Source organism: Nannobrachium achirus (genome assembly GCF_963921795.1).
Source record: "Nannobrachium achirus genome assembly, chromosome: 5".
Taxonomy (NCBI): Eukaryota; Metazoa; Chordata; class Actinopteri; order Myctophiformes; family Myctophidae; genus Nannobrachium; species Nannobrachium achirus.
In genome coordinates, this window is record NC_137814.1 from 19,940,089 (window position 1) to 19,958,694 (window position 18,606).

Sequence of the window (18,606 nt, forward strand, 5' to 3'; positions counted from 1 at the left end):
TCAATCTTTTGGGTTTGTATTAAACACTGTTGCACTTCTCTTATAGCAGGTGTGAACAACTATGTGGCAACTCTCCATCTCTCTCTCTCTCTCATGCACATGGGCCTCTCTCTCTCTCTGTTCTCATTTTGGCAGGTTCAGTCACAGACCACAGGACGGTTATTGGCGGCCCCCGCTTCCTCATCAAGCGCACGAGAAGCAGAGCGAGCGTGAACTTCCTGTGACAACCTCTCTCTGGTCAATTAATATCGTCTTGTAGCTTCTCTACTGTGGACAATACTAACTGGATGGAAAGCGACAAACACCACTGCATGCATGCTGGAGTGAACACTCTTCCGAGAGACTCGATTCAGACAAGTTCACTATTGTTGGAGAAGATCTTCGGCCCAACTGGATCTGTTTATACGCAAAGACATATCAAGCCAGCGCAGTAGAAGCATTGGCCCTGGAGATGCCATCGTCATCGTAGAGTGTCTGTTCTTGTGTGTGTCTGTGTGCTGTACATTTAACCATGCTGCAGGAGACTGAACTCATCTTTGATTTTGCCAGTGATCATGTTGACAACATGTCACAGGTAAATAAAACGGAGGCCTTACACTGGCGTGGGTGAAAATTTGAGTGAACGTGTGTGTGGAAGTACAGCATGTGCTCAGGTGCATTTTGATTGATGCATTGAATCTTATGCCAAGGCTAAAATGTAATTTAGATAGCATAGTTATGTAGACAGATGCCAGATTAATTTGTAGACCTTGGCATCCTATCGTCTATAGTTTGAAATGTACAGATTATAGATTTAGGTTATTTGCCTAAATTGTAATTTTTGTGATCCCGTTTCACAGCTGGAGGGGCACCCCGCTTACCCGGCAGTGATTGTTGAACAGGTACCCGATACACACCTGCTCTCTTACTCTGGACTGACTTGTGAACAGTCCTACATAGACGACCACCAGCCTCTGCAGAAAGGTAAGCATTCACAGACACACAGTGGTGTAAAGCAGTGGTTCTTAAAGTTTTCAGGCCGCGACCCCCAAAATAATCTTATTTTAACTGGGGACCCCCCTCCCCTGACGAGCACTAAGAGTTGAGGCATTACATTTTGTATAACACGGTTCTATTGTGAAAATAGCAGATCTACATGCTCACAACGCTGTTACTTTCTTCAGATCGGCTTTTTTCACAATTTCTGCCTCTAATATTTGGACAATGTTTAATTTGTCATTTAAAAGTTTAGTTTTTTGGGGCTTTTATGCCTTTATTGGATAGGACAGTAGACTGACAGGAAATGGGGGGAGAGATGGGGAGTGACATGCGGCAAAAGTCAATCGAATCGGCGATGCCGCCAGGCATCCATGCCTATGTGGCAATGCCTAAATGACATGCGCCTGGACCAGTAGGCCAGCGGGCGCCCCTAATTTGTCATTTTAGAGGTGTTAAAAAGTCCTTAATTGTCACTTTAGATATGTGCATATATACCCTCTATACACTTAATATTTAAGTTGGTTTATTTACTGTTGAGTGAGAAAACAATGTTTCACATTAAGTTAATCATCTGGGGACCCCACCAAAATAATTTGGGGACCCCCCTGGGGATCCCCACCCTCAGGTTGAGAACCACTGGTGTAAAGCTACACATGCTCAAGTACTGTACTTTAGTACGATTTTGAGGTGTTTTTACTTTCTTCAGTATTTACAATTGTCAACACTTTTACTTCTATCCCACGACATCTCAGCGGAAGATTTTGTACTTTTACTCCACTCCTATTAAAACTTCAATTACTAGTTACTTTGTATATTTTGATTATTACAAAACACATGATAACCACTTCAACCTCAAACAGTTTTAAGTCGTTTCAGTATTTCAATATTTGACATTCATTTTATCTGACATTTTATAAAAACAACAACAGCCTAAGAAACCTACAGCATTGTTGTGTTCCTGGTGTCTACAGGACGACTCGCCCTTGCAAAGGTGTCATTTCCTGTGTTCTGGTGAATTTGGGTAGTTTGATACATTCCTCATGCTTTACTAACATCGGCTGTCCTGGGTATGACGTTAAACTGCTACTGCAGGCTATAGAGAGGTAGAAATGTACCTCAGCAAGGGCCCTTTGGCTAAGGAAATGTCCCTATTGTCTGACCAGGTTCTTCTGCATGCCTGTATGGTATGTCCGATGGTACCTAGTCTAGCCAACACATCAGATAGGAGAGGGAAACTCTGATTCCAAAACGCCTGCTGCTGGTTGGTCATTCCTCTTCAGGAACTGTCTAGGTCAGGAGAAGAAAGCTCTGACCCCAACCGCCTGCTGCCTTGTAGGCTCTGCTTCTGTAGGCAAAGGCTAGGAGATGCACACTCCGAGCAAGAAAGCTGCACCTTCTTGGGTCCGTCTACACATGGCAGTTTGTGCAGGTTGTGAGAGGACTGCACGACCACTCAACACCTAAAAAGAAAAGAAAAAAAAAAAAAGAAAAAAGAGAGAGAGAAAAAAAGTGTGCTGGTAAGACATGTATCCTGCCCAAGGCACCTGACACCCACTAGCATTGGACAATTATGGCTACAGGATGTTCAAATTACTAAAATGACACCCACCCACTGCCCGACTAGAATGTGTCAAATTTAATGTGGAACACATGGGTCAGTTTTTACATTTTCCAGGCCCGTAGAAAGAGAGAGTTCTGACACTTACGTCGACTCCCATTGTAAGCGTGGAAAGCGGACGTGACGTCACTGTTTAGCCTACTGGAGTCTGGTGATATTCCTGCTGCTCTTCAGCAGGAATATCACCAACTCCATTGTAACCAAGGCATTTTCACTCGCTGGTAAGTAGACTAAATCACGTCTTTTCCCCCTTTTAACGCATTCACGGGCCTCTCCAAGTTAATTTAAGTCAATTTTAAAGTCAATAAAGTCAGATTTCTTACATAAAACATTAACACAAGAGCCGATTATGTGAAATAATAATGTTGCCTACCTTGGAGAGGCCTGTGAATGCGTTAAAAGGGTGAACAAGATGTGATTTAGTCTACATCACAGCGAGTGAAATACTGAAGAGCCCCTGTCACCAGGCTCCAGCGACGGCACTTCCGGTCTGCTACTCTCCTCCCCTGTACTACTCTGACATTTTCAACATCAAGGACAATGTGTACATTTCATGCCATTTCCTCTATGAAACTTCTGCTTGAAATATTCACTGTACTAATTAATTATGATATGAAAATGGTACATTTCATGCATTTGCAACCACCTCCTGTATCAACTTATAACACACGTCTTTGGGTAAATTTGACCTGGCCAATGAAAGTGGAGGCTAAAAAGCTAATATTTAGACCATTTATTTCCGTGAAAATATAAGACATATTGATCTAGTATAATTTGCTCATTAATACTAACTACATCACTAATAATTCAGTCAGAGTACCGTCCGTATGTTTTTGCTTCTATGAACAGCTAATCTCAGGCAGGGCTGGACCAATTAGTGTGAAACTTTGCACGCATACTCCCGGGAGGCCAAGGAAGAACCTCCTTCCCAAATAATTGTTCATAGACGGACAGAAGGAGCGAAAACAAAATCCCTCGCCTTTGGGCTTCCGGGCCTGGTGGGGATAATAATGACAAACAATTGTCATTATTAGAGCATGATTTTGGGGGATTAGAATGATTGAACATGATTGCCCATAAGAACTTTGTGTGACAAAAACGATTTATTATATAACGATAAAAGACGCAATTTGTTTGAATGCGCCCAGGCAAGAAATGGGGCAAGTGAAATACCCCATTTAAAAGGTGTAAATTATTTAAATAAATCAAATGTTATTTAACCCAATCTTTATGGAAGAGTATATTAATGCAATTTAACAAGCACATCTGCAGTGGTTGGAGTATAGGTCTCCCCACTCACACTCCACTCGCCCACATTTCCATTGAGAAATGTAGGCCCTGCCCTTGTGTTGGGGTTGCTGGCTGATAAGTAGTGTTGCCTCGCCTGAAGGTCATAAACACAATATCTCCCCTGACCAAGCAATGATTCTAGCTTGAGGAGTATTAGTAGAAGTCTGCTCTCCCACACAGTAGACCTAGGTTACAATCTCTGGTAGAAAAATACATTCACGGGCACGGCTTGGCACTGGCAGCTATAAATTAACACTTGGGATTTTGCAGTGCAGTGTTCAGCAGTGGTTTGGATCTATAAGCACACAGCTTGTGAGCTTGCATGTAGATGCGTTATTTTCAGAAAATATTTCTTAAACATTTTAACAACACAAATGTTGTGTGATGGCACAACATATTTTCAAATGAGGCCCCAAGGCCAATACTTTTTAATTTGGGGGTCCTTAATTGGCATGAAAAGGTTTGAGAAATCACAGCTGTACAGGTTGACTCTCACAGTAGCACCTTTGTTTTGTGAGGCAGACAGACCAGGTAGATAGTGGTGTAACTAAGGCCATGGCTACACGGAGCTGGATATTTCTGAAGCTAGACATTTTTTTGTGCTGTTGGGGCTTGCAGCCACACGAAGCTGGATATTTCGGCTGTGAAACTGGATATTTTTTAAACCGGATAAATAAGTGGAGAGATTGAAAAATATCCTATTCACTGGATCCGTGTAGACAGGGAACCCGGATATCTTTGAAGACTTTACTGTGTGTGTGCTTGTTAGACCTAGATATCTTTGTCGTGTGGACCTAGATATTTTTCTATGTGGATATCTGAAAAACCAGGATATATGAAATATCCAGCTCCGTGTGGACCTAGATATTTTTCTATGTGGATATCTGAAAAAAACGGGATATATGAAATATCCAGCTCTGTGTAGCCATGGCCTAGTACATTTACTTAAGTAGCCTACTGTACAAGTACAGTTTTGAGGTACCTTTACTTCACTGGAGTATTTCCAATTGTTAATACTTTTACTTCTACCCCACTACATCTCAGATACCATGAGACTGATTTTTGCAAAACACATTTTTGGACACTGCTCCTACAGATTTTGCCCTAGAATCACACAAAGCGGTACACAGTATACTCTAAAGTCATGTCATCAACATGGATCTGTCCCATTTCCCATATTCCCTCCCGATTGGCTACCATTGCCTTCTAAAGTTTGTGTATGCGACCTGACGGTCGCTTATCTCCCGATTAGGGAGTCTTACTGGTACGGTGGTACCTTTACTCCACTAAAATGATATGAAAACATTAGTTACTAGTTTACATTAACCACAGACATTTGAAAGTTCACAATTTGTCGCGATGTGATACATTGTGAACTTGTAGATCTGCTATTTTCAAAGGATTTCTAAATTGAACTTGACTACTTTTGATACATTTTGATACCAATACTTTTGTACTTTTACTCTCCTCAAGTACATTTTGAACTCTGGATTCTACTTGTAACAGAGTATTTCTATTTTGCAGCATTGATACTTTTACTTGAGTGAAAAATGTGAGTAGACCTAGGCCTACTTTTCCCCACCACTGATAGTAGATATAGTAGTACAGTGTTTCTCAAAGTGGATTCCAGGGACACTGTGGGTTCCTTTAGGGGGGTCTACTTGACCCAAGCAAATCTGGGGAGACCTTGACATTTGAAAGTTTGAGAAACACAGTAGTAGTAGCCTAGCAGGTACAGTAGGAGAGGGCAGTGAGTTCAGAGCTAAGGCCATTTTTGGTGCTTGCTGGTGATGAGATAGGGGGTGCGCAAGCGCAGTAAGAGCCGTCAGTCGCACACACGATGAACCAACGCGTGTTTCCTAAACCCACCAGGCTTGAGTTAAGACCGCCTCGCGGAAACGCCAGAACTTCCAGTGGTGGCTTATTTACCTTGGAGCAATCTGAGTTCCCAAAGGTAATTTTTTCCGCCAACCTTGGAGTGGCTGAAATCCTTGGATAAAGTCGGACCTAGTAAAGGCATGAAGACAATCTTAAAACATGGACTGAGAAAAGCCTGCATTTGCACAATACACAGCTATTAATTTGTCACTACAGTGCTCAAAATAAACTGTGCTAAAAAAATCAAAAAAATCAATTGAAACTTACTTTGTAGTTTGTACTGTGGTTAAAAAAACGTACTGAGAAAGCTATTAATTTGTCACTACTGTGCTCAAAATAAAAACTCTTACTGATTATCAGTTAAATTGTTATAGTTTGGATATGGCTTTGGCCGTATTCTGCGTGTATTATTGTAATGGATCAGTAGGCCTACGGTAGCCATAGGTACTAGGTAGTAGGTACAGTATTTGCTTTGCACTAAGTCTTACGTTCATAATGCACTTTCATACTTTAAGATTATTGAGGGGCGTTTCCGCGAGGCGGGTCTTAACTCAAGCCTGGTGGGTTTAGGAAACACGCCCCTTGGCTTGGACACATTCAGGAAGTAGAACACAACAACGCAACGGCAGTCCGTGAAAAAAAAAAGTTAATGATTTCTATCATCATGAAGACGTAAAAGACAGATAATGTCCGCTACTATGGCTCGATACTCGCCGGTGCGGGGCATTAAAAGTAAGTTCTGCTCTGCCGTCGTCACCACCGCGTTGTTGTTTGTTTCACCACGGCAGAGTTGAGGTGTCAGTGGGGATCGAACAACTGTCCTAAGTTGTTTGGCAACCCGTTAGCCTAACGTGCTGTGGTGGGAAAAAGTACTCATATCAATACTGCAATATAGGAGGAACTACCACACAGACTTGTTACCTGTAGGAGTACTCTGTTACAAGTAAAAGTCCGCAATTCAAGTTTACTTGAGTGAAAGTACTAATAATAATAAGTTATAATTGTTGTGGAGTAAAAGTGCAATATTTGCCTCTGGACTGAGATGTAGTGGAGTAGAAGTACTGAAAAGTGGACATACTCAAGTAAATAAAGTACAAATACCTCGAAATTGTACTTAAAAGTAAATGTACTATAGTTACTTCTTTACACCACTGCTAACGCTAAACGTGTTGAAAGGGGCACCGTTTTTAACAAAAAAAACGTTGTCGAACTAATCTCAACTAAATAGGGTGCAGTGCAGAGATACTTAGGGTATCTCTTTAAAAGAGTAGGCTATAGTTTTCCTTTGTTTTGTTTAATCGGATCGCCAACGACCGTGTGTGTGTGTGTGTGTGTGTGTGTGTGTGTGTGTGTGGGTGGGGGGGGGGGGGGTCTAGGGCAGGGGGGGGGGGGGGGGGGGTCTAGGGCAGGGTCAACGTTTTCAGGCCAAGGACCCCTAGTTGAGAGAGAGATGAAGCAGGGACCCCCACAACCTGTTAATATATTCCATAGTTTCATATTTTGATAGCACAATCATCAGTGTATTTTGGATTCAAGTCAATTTGTGTTTTCAGATATTTAACAACTTGAACCGTCAATGCTTAATATAAAACTTGACCTTTCACTCTGTACCGCTCTTTTACTCACCAAAGCTCTTTGCCGAAAATAGCCGATCTACAAGCTCACAACGCCGTTGTGAGCTTGTAGATCTGCTATTTTTGGCTAAAGTTCTCTGAATATGGATGCTAGGATTCAAGTGGTCAATATAAAAAAGGAGAAAAAAAAGTTTCTATCACATAAAGATTTGGAGGACCCCCTGTAGTAACTCTGAGGGACTCCCGGACCCCCTGTTGAAGACCCCTGGTCTAGGTTATTCTGATCTAGCCATGTTGGTGTCTGCTGAATGTAGCCGATTGTTGGCTTCAGAGTTCAGACCCACTCGTCCCATATCAAATATGCCCTCGATTTTAAACCTGATCCTCCTCCCCTCTCCTCCACCTGTTGCAGGGTTGATTTGCTTTTCTCTTTTCTCCTGTCTGGCCTGTAGTGGAACCCTGTGAGAGTGGAGAAGAGGAGACCATGGAAACGCTGGTTGCTGCGGACTCACTGCTCGACATGGACTCCCCCGACACCCTCTCCCTGGAACAGCACTACTGTTAGTCTGTCACCAGACAGTCATTATCTCTCCTCTGTGTATGCTGTACAACAGGGGTCTTCAACGTTTTCAGGCCAAGGACCCCTTAGCTGAGAGAGAGATGAAGCAGGGACCCCCTCTACATATTGTATAAATGTTTGATGCAGATTTTCATCGATTTCATAGATTCATGTTGATGTGTATTTTCAGAAATGTTTTTACCTCTACATACGATACCTATTTGCCGAAAATAGCAGATCTACAGGCTCTCAACGCCTCACAGCGCGAGGCGTTGAGAGCTTGCAGATCTGCTATTTTTGGCTAAAGTTCTCAGAATAGGTATGCGAGTTCAAGTTGTTAAGTTAAAATAATTATCCTATCACACAAGGATTTGGTGGCCCCCCTGTAGTAACTCTGAGGACCCCCTAGGAGTCCCGGACCCCCTGTTGAAGACCCCTGCTGTACAATATAGCATAAAGATAAAAGTGTACAAATACACACACACTCACTCACTCTCTCTCTCTCTCACTTAACCACTTTGCCCCTTGCCTCCCTATTTGGGGCATGTGTCATTATCGCTTTGAAAATAGCCCATCTTTGTGATTCTCTAAATAATTTAGGGCAAATTCTTAATTCATTTAAAAAATGGGGCTTAAGTGGTTAAGTACAATTCTCAACAGTATTCACTCACACACACACACGGCCTCTACATTTCTTTTCTTGTGTGAAGGACATGCAGCTGATTGTGCTGCGCTATCTTCTAGACATACTGGTGACAGTGTGCTCACTAATTACATTTGCTTATGGCTCCCCCTCCTTCTAGCTCAGATGTTCTTTTCGTCACTGGGCAATGTCATCAGCGCTCCTGTTACCCAGGTGACCGTGTCCGCGGAGGGATTTGTGGGAGCTGTTGACCAGTCCCAGTGGCACATGTGTCCCAAGGAGACTGTTGGGCTGCAACAAACCAAAAAGAAAGGTCAGTTACTTCAGGGCTTGATGTTGAACAGTTTGAAAACTATTGGTTTTATTTGATGTAATTATATGCTTGCTCTTTGTCTGTTCAGGAAAGAAATCTCGACATCGGAGGGCGGAATCACCTCCCCCTGACATCATTGTGAAGAAGGGCAGATACAGCAAAGGTATAGTATAAGTATAGCTCAACTTTATTCTTCCTCTGGTGGAAATTGTGTTTTAAGTATCCTGTGACGTAAAGATGCATGAATACAACTTATTACAACTGTACTTGGCATGAGTAGATAGAATAAAAGTGTAACCGCATGAAGAAAAAGGTGCAAAGTCTCCCATAATAGTCCAGCTAGTCTACATATGGAATCATCTTGCTACAGTACAGTCCTTTAACCTGAATAAATGAGTGGAAAAACAAATGCAAATGCTCCAGACAGCAGCATATAAGAATGCTGGGCAGGTCCACCTGGCCTTGATTTTGGATCAAGAATGCAAGAGAAACAGATCTATGTGAATATGAAATATGAAGTTATTGGGATGTGCATAAAGTAAAGTTCTCAGTTGATTTGAGTAATTTGGATTCCATAGAAGCCAGCTTGTGTTCTATGAAAGCATGTTTGCGCAGCAAAAATAGCCAATCTTCAAGCTCTCAATGCGTCTGCGTCGCACAAAAAGAAAAAAATCTTTACAAAGGTTTAAATAAATAAAAATGTGTAAGATGACTAGCATTACATAATTTCTTCTCTCTAGGAGGACATACGCTGTTCCTGTGGCAGTTCCTGATGGAGTTACTGCAAGATCCAAAGTCCTGCCCTCGATACATCAAATGGACCAACCCCCACACGGGCATCTTTAAGCTGGTGAACTCTAAGGCAGTGGCCAGACTATGGGGCAAACACAAGAACAAGCCTGACATGAACTACGAGACCATGGGCAGAGCGCTTAGGTTAGACCAATGAATGCTTATGCTAGCATATCATTATAGTAACGGTAACATTGGAGGCTTTCTTTGCATGCTCGGATGTGTTCACTAACATACGGTTGCTATAGTGGTACAGTACGCAACTTAGTCTGTTGTGATAATACTAATTATTAATGTTCTATTTGGCTATGGTCATTAGAATGACGGATAATTCAATGCCGTTAATGACACAGCTGACTGTTTGGCAGTATGATGATTGATGTGTAGGTGTTTAGTTCATCTCCACTTAGTCAAACCTTTATCCACCACACGTTTGCAGGAGAAAAGTGTAGTGGAATCTATTATCCAGTTCAGGGAGAGGAATTAAATGTCTTGGTTTGTTTGTATTTCTGGAAACCATTCACAGTTGTACACAAGGCCTTTCCAAATAGTGAGCGGGGGAGTGTTATTGTGGAACCCATACAGTATGCACGGGAGACTGTCCCTGATATGGCAGAGTGTGACAGCCAAATTGTCACAAGAGATAACTCGATCCAAATATATCCATGATGTGGGTAGCTTGTTAGCATTAGCTAGACGGTTGTTGCATTGTTACTGTTGTGGTGGTATTTAAAATGTGTTGCACAGAAAGCAAAAGGAGGGTTTTGCTGATGGATTATGTTGTAGACAATAGCAACAATCAAGTGTTCGGTTTGTGTTTGTTAATCCTGCTCATCTGTGTACCAATTCCGTAGGTATTACTACCAGAGAGGCATCCTAAACAAGGTGGAGGGCCAGAGGCTGGTCTACCAGTTCACCTCACTTCCCCAAAACATGATCTACATCACAGACGGAGACGGGATCAAACAGGAAAACGACGACCATGGCGACTACAGTGGTGGCGAGGGGGACATGAGCGACAACCCGGAGGACAGCTCTTGTTCAAGCGGCCAATCGTTGGATGACGTAGACCCTTGCCAAACGGAGAAGAAGCCCTCCGGCTCGGCACGGGCCTCAGCCAACCAGCGGATCAGGACGACGGCACGTCCCCAGGCCCAGCGGGGCACTGTCCTGAGGCCTGCAGTGAACAGCCTCATCCAGCAGCAGCACCTGCCCATCGTGTCTGCAGAGATGCTGCGGACACTCCAGAACCTGCAGAGGGTCCAGTCTCTTCAACCCGCGGGCCACGCTTCCGTCTTCAAGACGGCCCAGTTGCTGGGGAGCCTGTGCGAGCGGCAGGCCGCTGCAGAGGTGGCCGTGGACTGTAAGAGGCCCACTGCGCACGCCATCAAAGTTGAAGAGGAGCCATACTCGGGACAGACCACAACCCACCTGGGGGACCTACAGCTAATGCCCTTCACTAGCTCTGACCAATAGAACTGAAACCCCACATGTAAACCCACACAGACTCGGGACCAATCACAGAAGCCGCACCTTGTTGTCATGACAATCTCTGCAGACTGAGGCCCAAATGTATGAAGTGTTCCTCCCAAGTAGGAGAACTGATCTAGGATCCGATTTTCCCACTTTTTTCTTTTTCTCTTTTCCTTTTATAGATCTTCATGACTAAGACGGTGACGGGAACCTTTGTTAGTAATCCTAGATTGGCACTTCCTCTTCGGGATGTCCGGAACAGAGCGCAGGCTCTCGCAGCATTCTAATTTTCCCTCTTAATGAGAATTTAATAGCCTTGGAGCTTTGTGTGTGTGTACACAGGGATGACTTGTGACATTATTATTTCAGCTCTGCATCGTTTTCTGTAATAGTCATTAGTGTTGGGCGATATGGACGAAATCAAATATCATAATATTTGTGACCAAATATAATATAAATATTGTGAGGATGATATTGTATTGTTTATGAATAAACACAAATAAAATAAAAATATAATATATATATATATTTTCCAAATATAGCAGATCTACAACCTCACAACGTGTGAGGGTATTTTCCGGGAACATTTTTGAAGCGTAAAATGGGGCTAAAGTGATTAAAACCAGGAAAAGACAACACTTGCCATTATGATTGAATATGATTAGAATATGCAAAATTATAGTATCTAGTTTCATGTCACAACATTAATACATTGACGTGTTGCCCACCCCTGACTGTTGTCTACCCTACCAAAGATAGTAATGCACTGGAATGTACAGCCACTCTGCAGAGACTCAACACCACCCTCTTGCACTTACGCTCTGCTGTAATGGAGCTGATTTCCTAAACAATACACTGTTGTGTTTTCTTTCTTTTTCTTTTGCTCTCTTTCATTCCTCTACCTTAAAAAGAGCTTTGCACTAATGTTTACTTCTGCTGTTGCCTTTCAAAGTGCCTCAGTGTCTTGGCTCATTCTGATCCAACTGTCCCTGTTTAAGTTTTTATGTTTAATGTATGGTTATTGAGGGAACAACATTCCATATAAAATACATTCTATAAATCTATTCCTATGTTGTGTACATAGTTGAAACCGACGGTTTGTTGTCATTTATTGAATTCAGTTGAAGGCGCTGTTTATGTACATGCATACAGTATGTCAGATGTACCTAAAGTGGACGCAGGTTCACTCTTAGTTGACAATCAATTTTGAGAAATTCTCATAGCATTTCAGTTAGCTACAGTGCCTTTTGAAAAATGCAATTGCTGGTAATAGGTCTTTGTGAAACACTGTTTAGTTTAACTGTTATGGATGCTTATTTAGACCTGTAAAGTCTTGTTCTGTGTGTATATTATAATCTATTGTATATTATATACATTTATGAAAATGTTTGACTTTGTGCCTTGCTGCCATTTTATTCCTCAGGATTGTAATACTTAATTTTGATGCACAAACTTTGTTCCACCTTCTGAACTTGCTGAAATCAATTTCATTATAGGGCTAACCATTTCACTTCCTTGCATAGACCACTATGCAAGGAGTGAAATGGTTGGCCCTATAATGGAATTGAGGTCAGCTGTTTATTTTCCCGTAAGGTGAAATTGTCTAGAATATACTTAAAACGGTTCCTCCTCTCTGTGTTATCTTATGCAAAAACTGTGCCTCACTTCATTTCCAAATAAAGCATTTTCTTGCTTTGCTTTATCGTGGAGGTCTGATATTTTTGTCAAATGAATGTGTTTTTTTGGAACTTGGGAGCAGAGATGGCGAAGTTGTTCCATTTCTGTCGTTTTTTCTGTCGTGCAATTTGTGAGCAAAAAAAGAAAAAATTGAAATGGTATATTCACAAAATAAAAAGTTGTAATTTTGTCAAATTCTGAGTCTTTAGTATGTTATGTTTAATGATCATTTTTGACAACACAGCCTAAACATTAAAATGTATCCTGTTGTCTAGACCCTTGAGAGAAGTTACACTGATGCTTATACATCACTCCACCCGGCCTTACAGGTCCATTTGGTTCCATTTGTACAGTACTGTAGATGAAAGTGAAGGAGGATTGTGCAGCACTCCATCACTTCTATAGTAGTAATGCATCACTGATCACTCATCCTAGTTATCTCACCTAGTACAAAACTCATCTAGCCTAGGCCTACATCACTTCTCTTAGTAATCACTCCTCTCGTACTTTTCCATGAAGTATATCTCCAGGGGTCTTCGAGGGGGTTCCAGGGGGTGTCCAGGGAAATGTGTTAATATAGCATCACGATCAGTTTAACCTCTATATACATAGAAATACAAACCCTATATGAAAATAGCCGATACAAAAACAGCTGATCATCACACGATGCGAACTGTTGTTGCTCTTGTAGATCTGCTATTTTTGTGAAAATCCAGAAAAAAATAATAAGAATCTGGTATATTTTTGAACATTTTAACAACACATCTATTATGGAAATCGCTGACAAAACACACACACACACACACGCGCACGCGCACGCACACACACACACACACACACACACACACACACACACACACACACACACACACACACACACACACATGTCCTTGACATGGAAAAGTTTGAGTATTAAACTCTTGAAGTGCATGACTTGTGACTTCTGCTAGTACACTACTCCTCCAGGTCGCTAGATGGCAGCGTTGCAGTGACTGGTAGGCCCTCCATGGTGTTTTGCTGTGTGTGTGTGTGTGTGTGTGTGTGTGTGTGTGTGTGTGTGTGTGTGTGTGTGTGTGCGTGCGCGTGCGTGCGTGCGCGTGCGTGGTGTAACTAGGGGTTGTTGTCACATTTCGCTTGCTGCTCCTCTCGTCCAGAACTTTCGCTTTACTAAAACGTTGAAGCACAGACAGTAATAATAAAACAACACATGGCTACCGAACGGTAGGTTCGCAGCACACACTACCGTCACAGTATAATTAAAACATACAATTCCCATGATGTGTGTGTGTGCGTGTGTCTGATATATTCAGGAGAATTAACGGTGGCTTCTCATCATTTCAGCAGTTTCCCCGACAGCTTCATTGATGAGGATCCACACAGAGCTCTGGAGGTAAACATTAAGGTTTAACGTCGCATAAACCATCTATATATGTGTTGTGGTTTTAAACGTTAATGTCATCGGACCGTGGGATCTATACGGTGCTGCTGCGGGTGATGTTTACAAAGATATCATCACTGTCTTGATGCCTTGACACACCATGTTGTTGCTAGTTGGCTACGTTAGCAGGTTAGCATCACTCCTCCACTGATGGTTCTTCTGCGTTTAGGGCAGTGTTTCTCATAAACGTTCAAATTTCAAGGTCTCCCCTTAACTCTGACAACGGGTTCATTTGGTTCCATTTGTATACTGTCAGAGTTACAGACTTTTATGGGTCTATTTAGACCCCCATAAAGGAACCCACAGATTTCCATGCTGTATTGATGTGACCATAGGAGAAATGACAGGCAAACGTTGATCCAAATAACACTTCTTCTACATTCTCTAATTGTGTAAACTTGTTGTACAAGTTAGCAGGCTTACAAGTCTTGTACACCATTAGTAATTGTTAAATCGTTACATGCTTCTAGTTTAGCTTAATCAATAAATCAATCAATAATAAATTAGAAGCATCAATCATGTAAACGATTTAACACTAACCTTAACAGGCATTGACATTATGGCTTGCCCACCTGCCCTCGGCTGGTAAATAAAACCTTCGGGCAGGTGAAGTTTGGTTTCAGGTTGCCCGACTGGGCAAGTGCTCATTTGAGAGGGGACGCAACAGTCTATAAACATTGATTGATTGATTGAAGACTTTATTAGAAGTTTGCATAGGAAAAGGTACAGTTTCATGACGGTACAGTTCACTGGTACAAGGTCTACTAAAAGGAGATCCATGAAAAGACTAAGCTTATTTCCACTGGAAACCATTTAAGTATCTCATATAACATTGAATGACAGACAAATAGAACACAGTACTATGCAGTAGATATGTAAAGAAAAACAAAAAAGAAAACAGTAAGTCTAAACAAACAGTATATACAAAGAAGGGGCAGGGGAGGGTAGGGTTGGGCTAGGTTCATTTTTTACCAGTTGCGAACGGCTGCTGCCTGTAAGTGGTTTTTTAGGGCAATTTTAAAGGATGCTAGTGATCCACACTCCTTTATGGCCTTCGGTAAGGCTTTCCACATTTTGGTGGTATAGCAGAAAAACGAGTTTGACCCTTTGTTGGTTTTGACTCTGGGTTGGAAGTGATCTGTGGCGCTGCCTCTGGTGTTGTAGTTATGGACATCCTTAATGTTTATAAAGTATTTTGACAGGTACTTGGGTATCATAGTGGTGTAGTGTATCTTGTACACCAGGCCCATTGCAAGTTGCTGTACTCTGTCATCTACTCTGAGCCACCCCACTCTTAACTGGTGAGTAGCGGTGAGGTGAGTCTGATAGGGAAGGGTAAGCAGGACCCTAATTAGTTTATTTTGGGCTGTTTGGAGTTTAGTTTTAAGGGCTTGTGGGGCGTCACGATACCATACGTGAACTCCGTAGTCAAATAGGGGCTGGATTATTGCACCAGCTATGGTCTTCAGTGTGTTGAAATTGACCATTGGGGCGATCCTCTGTAGGAAGCGAGTTCGTTGGTTGATTTTATTTATTACTTTAGAAGTCATCTTTTCGCTGGAAAGATTAGCTTCAAGGATACATCCTAAGTAAGAGATTTCGTTTTTTCGTGTTATGACCTTGTCACCCACTTTGATTGTGAAGTTATCGACTTTATTGAGGTTATGATTTGTTCCAAAGAGGATGGACTCAGTTTTTCCCAAGTGAATTGATAATTTATTATCGTTAAGCCATGTGCAGATCTTACTTAGTTCAGAGTTAAGTGTCTTTTCAACCTGCAAGTGGTCCTTGCCCGAGACTAGGAGAGCCGAGTCATCCGCGAACAGGAACAGATTGCAGTCGCAAGCAGATGCCATGTCGTTCACGTATATTAGGAACAACAGAGGCCCCAGTATGCTACCTTGAGGAACACCACAGCTTACTGGGAGGGGGGGGGACAGGGTACCGTTAATCTCCACCACCTGTTCCCTCCCCACCAGGTAAGATTGCATCCAACTCACTGCTGCGCTGTCAAGACCGATGGCTTTTAGTTTCTCAATCAGAATAGAATGATTTACGGTGTCAAATGCCTTCTGGAGGTCCATCATGACCATGCCGCTATATTTGCCGTCATCCGCTTCGCGTTTGATTTGGTCAGTCAAATAGAGAAGGCATGTGTCAGTGGAATGAGATTTTCTGAATCCAGATTGGAACTCGTAAATCAGATTATTCTCATCAAGATATTTTGCAATCTGTTCGTAGACTATTTTCTCCATGACTTTGGATATGGAGCTAAGAATGGAAACGGGGCGGTAGTTTCCAGGGTCTAGTTTGCTACCTTTTTTATGCAGGGGGGTTACTTTTGCTAGTTTGAAGTCCTGGGGACATGACCCTGTTCAATGGAAAGGTTAATTATGTGGGTAATGATTGGAGCAATGGTGGCGGCTGAATCTCTGAGAAATCTAGCTGGAATTTTATCAAGGCCAGTGGCCTTGTGTTGAGGTAGGGCACTCAGTTTCTTAAACACTTCATCAGTTGTCACTGTGGCAAGTTTAAAACAGTTTTTTCTGACGCCCAGTTTTTTGTAGAATTTTTTAACAAATTTTACACCATACCGCCCAGATGGGGCAACCAGTCTTTCGACCAGTTCACGGGCTGTGGTGGTAAAGGTTTTGTTAAGATGGGTAGCCACTTCACATTTGTCAGAAATGAGAGCTGCGTCCACAACACAACACGAGATGTCTGTCTAAACACCTGAATGTGGCCAGAACACTCTGTCTTCTGGTCTGTGGAATGTAAAATAAGAGCACTGTTTACTTACAATGTGCTGTTTTCATAGAGTGTTGTTACACTTAAAAATATAAAATAACAAGTGTGAACCCATAGACATATTCAATCATATTCGTTCAATATGTAGGTATTTGGATAAGAATTGAGGGATGAAATTTTTTAATCGCACAGCCCCGGAAAGTAAAGAAATACATGTTAAATTGAACAGTAATTAAAAATTTACATCTTATAATGGACAATCTGAGACCTTAGTGTCAACCCCTGCTTAAGGTGGATGTCATTAACCCACACTACACCTTTCTCTCTGTTTAGAATATAAATATGTACACCGATGGCTTTGTAAATGCTCACACATTGTTTCAAATATCCTTAGGTTTTAGACAGTGTAATGGTGTACATTTCAAGCAATTGTCCAGGGCATCATAATTAAGAAACATCAGTAAGCTTTTGCTAGGTTTCTGTTATCAGAAAGTAAAGCTGAAACTAATATACAGTATCTCTTATCTGCCACTGCCTGGCAGTCCGGACTCTGCCTTAGTTGGACTCAGTAGTGCATTTATTTTCAAGGCATATGGTAGTATGCAACTTTGCCATGTGTTATTATTTTTACCCACCATTTCCCTCTATAACAGCAGTTATCAGCCATTGGGTGTAGTGGTGTTTGCCTGGCAGAAACACTGTGTTTTGGTGGTGGTGGTGTTTTTCTTTTCTCGCCACTGTTTGTTTTGGTTGCCTAAAAGTAAGCAATTTACCCCGAGTGAGAGGACATTATGCTCTGATAATGTCCTGTGTTAGGGTGTTATCGGACGAGGCGAAGCCGAGTCCGATAACACCCTAACACAGGACATTATCAGAGCATAATGTCCGACCCCGAGTGGTAAATAGCTTTTCTACCACTTTTTCCCTTATACATGAAAGAAAACACATAGTTGTAACTTGCAAGGATCTTAAGTTACAATCATTATTGCCTATAAAACTTCCGCGAGACAGCAGATAGTTCCACCAACAACATCTTCTACTCACCAACAGATGGCGCCAACTCCATACTAATCCATGCGTCTAGCTTACAGCTAAGCTAACGTCAGTTAAAAGCACCGTTCCGGCCGTAAATAGAGGCTGTTCGCTTCCAGAAAGGCATAGGTTCAGAGAAAAGGGGCTTTAAAGTTGGCGGATTGCATTGGATCCAAATAAATCGGCGACGATAGTACGCACGTTAGTAAACATAGGACCGCTGCGACCTTCATTTGTTGGTTGGGGGAAAGGTGTTCCGACTACCTCCTGAAGTCCCCGGATGTACACTGAGGCGCATTGATCTCCTCACACAACTTTGCGGCAGTTGTCCTCTCATAACCTCCGGAATTTAGCCAATCAGAATCCAGAATTTGAACACGTGACTCGAAAAAGTGGTAGAAACATCCCTGTCTACCAAAACACACAAAGTTGACCAAACAGCGATAGGGAAGTGTGTTTCTGTAGGCAAACACCACCACAATACTCCAGTCAGTGGCTGATCGCTGCTGGTATAGAGGGAAATGAATGGTAAAAATGACTTTTAACAGCTATAACTATAACCTATAATTTGGTTGTAATAATACAATAATGTG

General features: G+C 42.1%; 2 protein-coding genes across 5 annotated transcripts in view; both read left to right on the top strand.

The window, feature by feature from the left end:
- The first annotated feature begins 458 nt into the window (after positions 1-458).
- LOC308285596 (ETS-related transcription factor Elf-1-like) lies at positions 459-12,927 on the top strand. 2 transcript variants are annotated; one of them, XM_080726387.1, is made up of 7 exons: positions 459-574; positions 840-963; positions 7,791-7,898; positions 8,701-8,853; positions 8,942-9,016; positions 9,594-9,789; positions 10,500-12,927. In XM_080726387.1, exons 1-7 carry the CDS (start codon positions 512-514, stop codon positions 11,119-11,121), a joined length of 1,341 nt encoding a protein of 446 aa, XP_080582513.1. In that variant the 5' UTR covers positions 459-511; the 3' UTR covers positions 11,122-12,927. The 2 variants fall into 2 exon arrangements, with proteins under 2 accessions (XP_080582513.1, XP_080582514.1); XM_080726388.1 differs by lacking the exons at positions 459-574; positions 840-963 and adding an exon at positions 6,356-6,496.
- Positions 12,928-13,899: 972 nt separating this feature from the next.
- The window catches only part of sugt1 (SGT1 homolog, MIS12 kinetochore complex assembly cochaperone), a 51,247-nt gene continuing 46,540 nt past the window's right edge, over positions 13,900-18,606 (top strand). For 2 of the 3 annotated variants that reach the window (XM_080726391.1, XM_080726393.1), the window contains exons 1-2: positions 13,900-14,016; positions 14,137-14,185. In XM_080726391.1, the coding sequence (XP_080582517.1) occupies positions 14,003-14,016; positions 14,137-14,185 (63 nt within the window). In that variant the 5' untranslated portion in view covers positions 13,900-14,002. The remainder of the gene's footprint in view (positions 14,017-14,136; positions 14,186-18,606) is intronic. The other variant, XM_080726392.1, reaches the window with a different exon arrangement.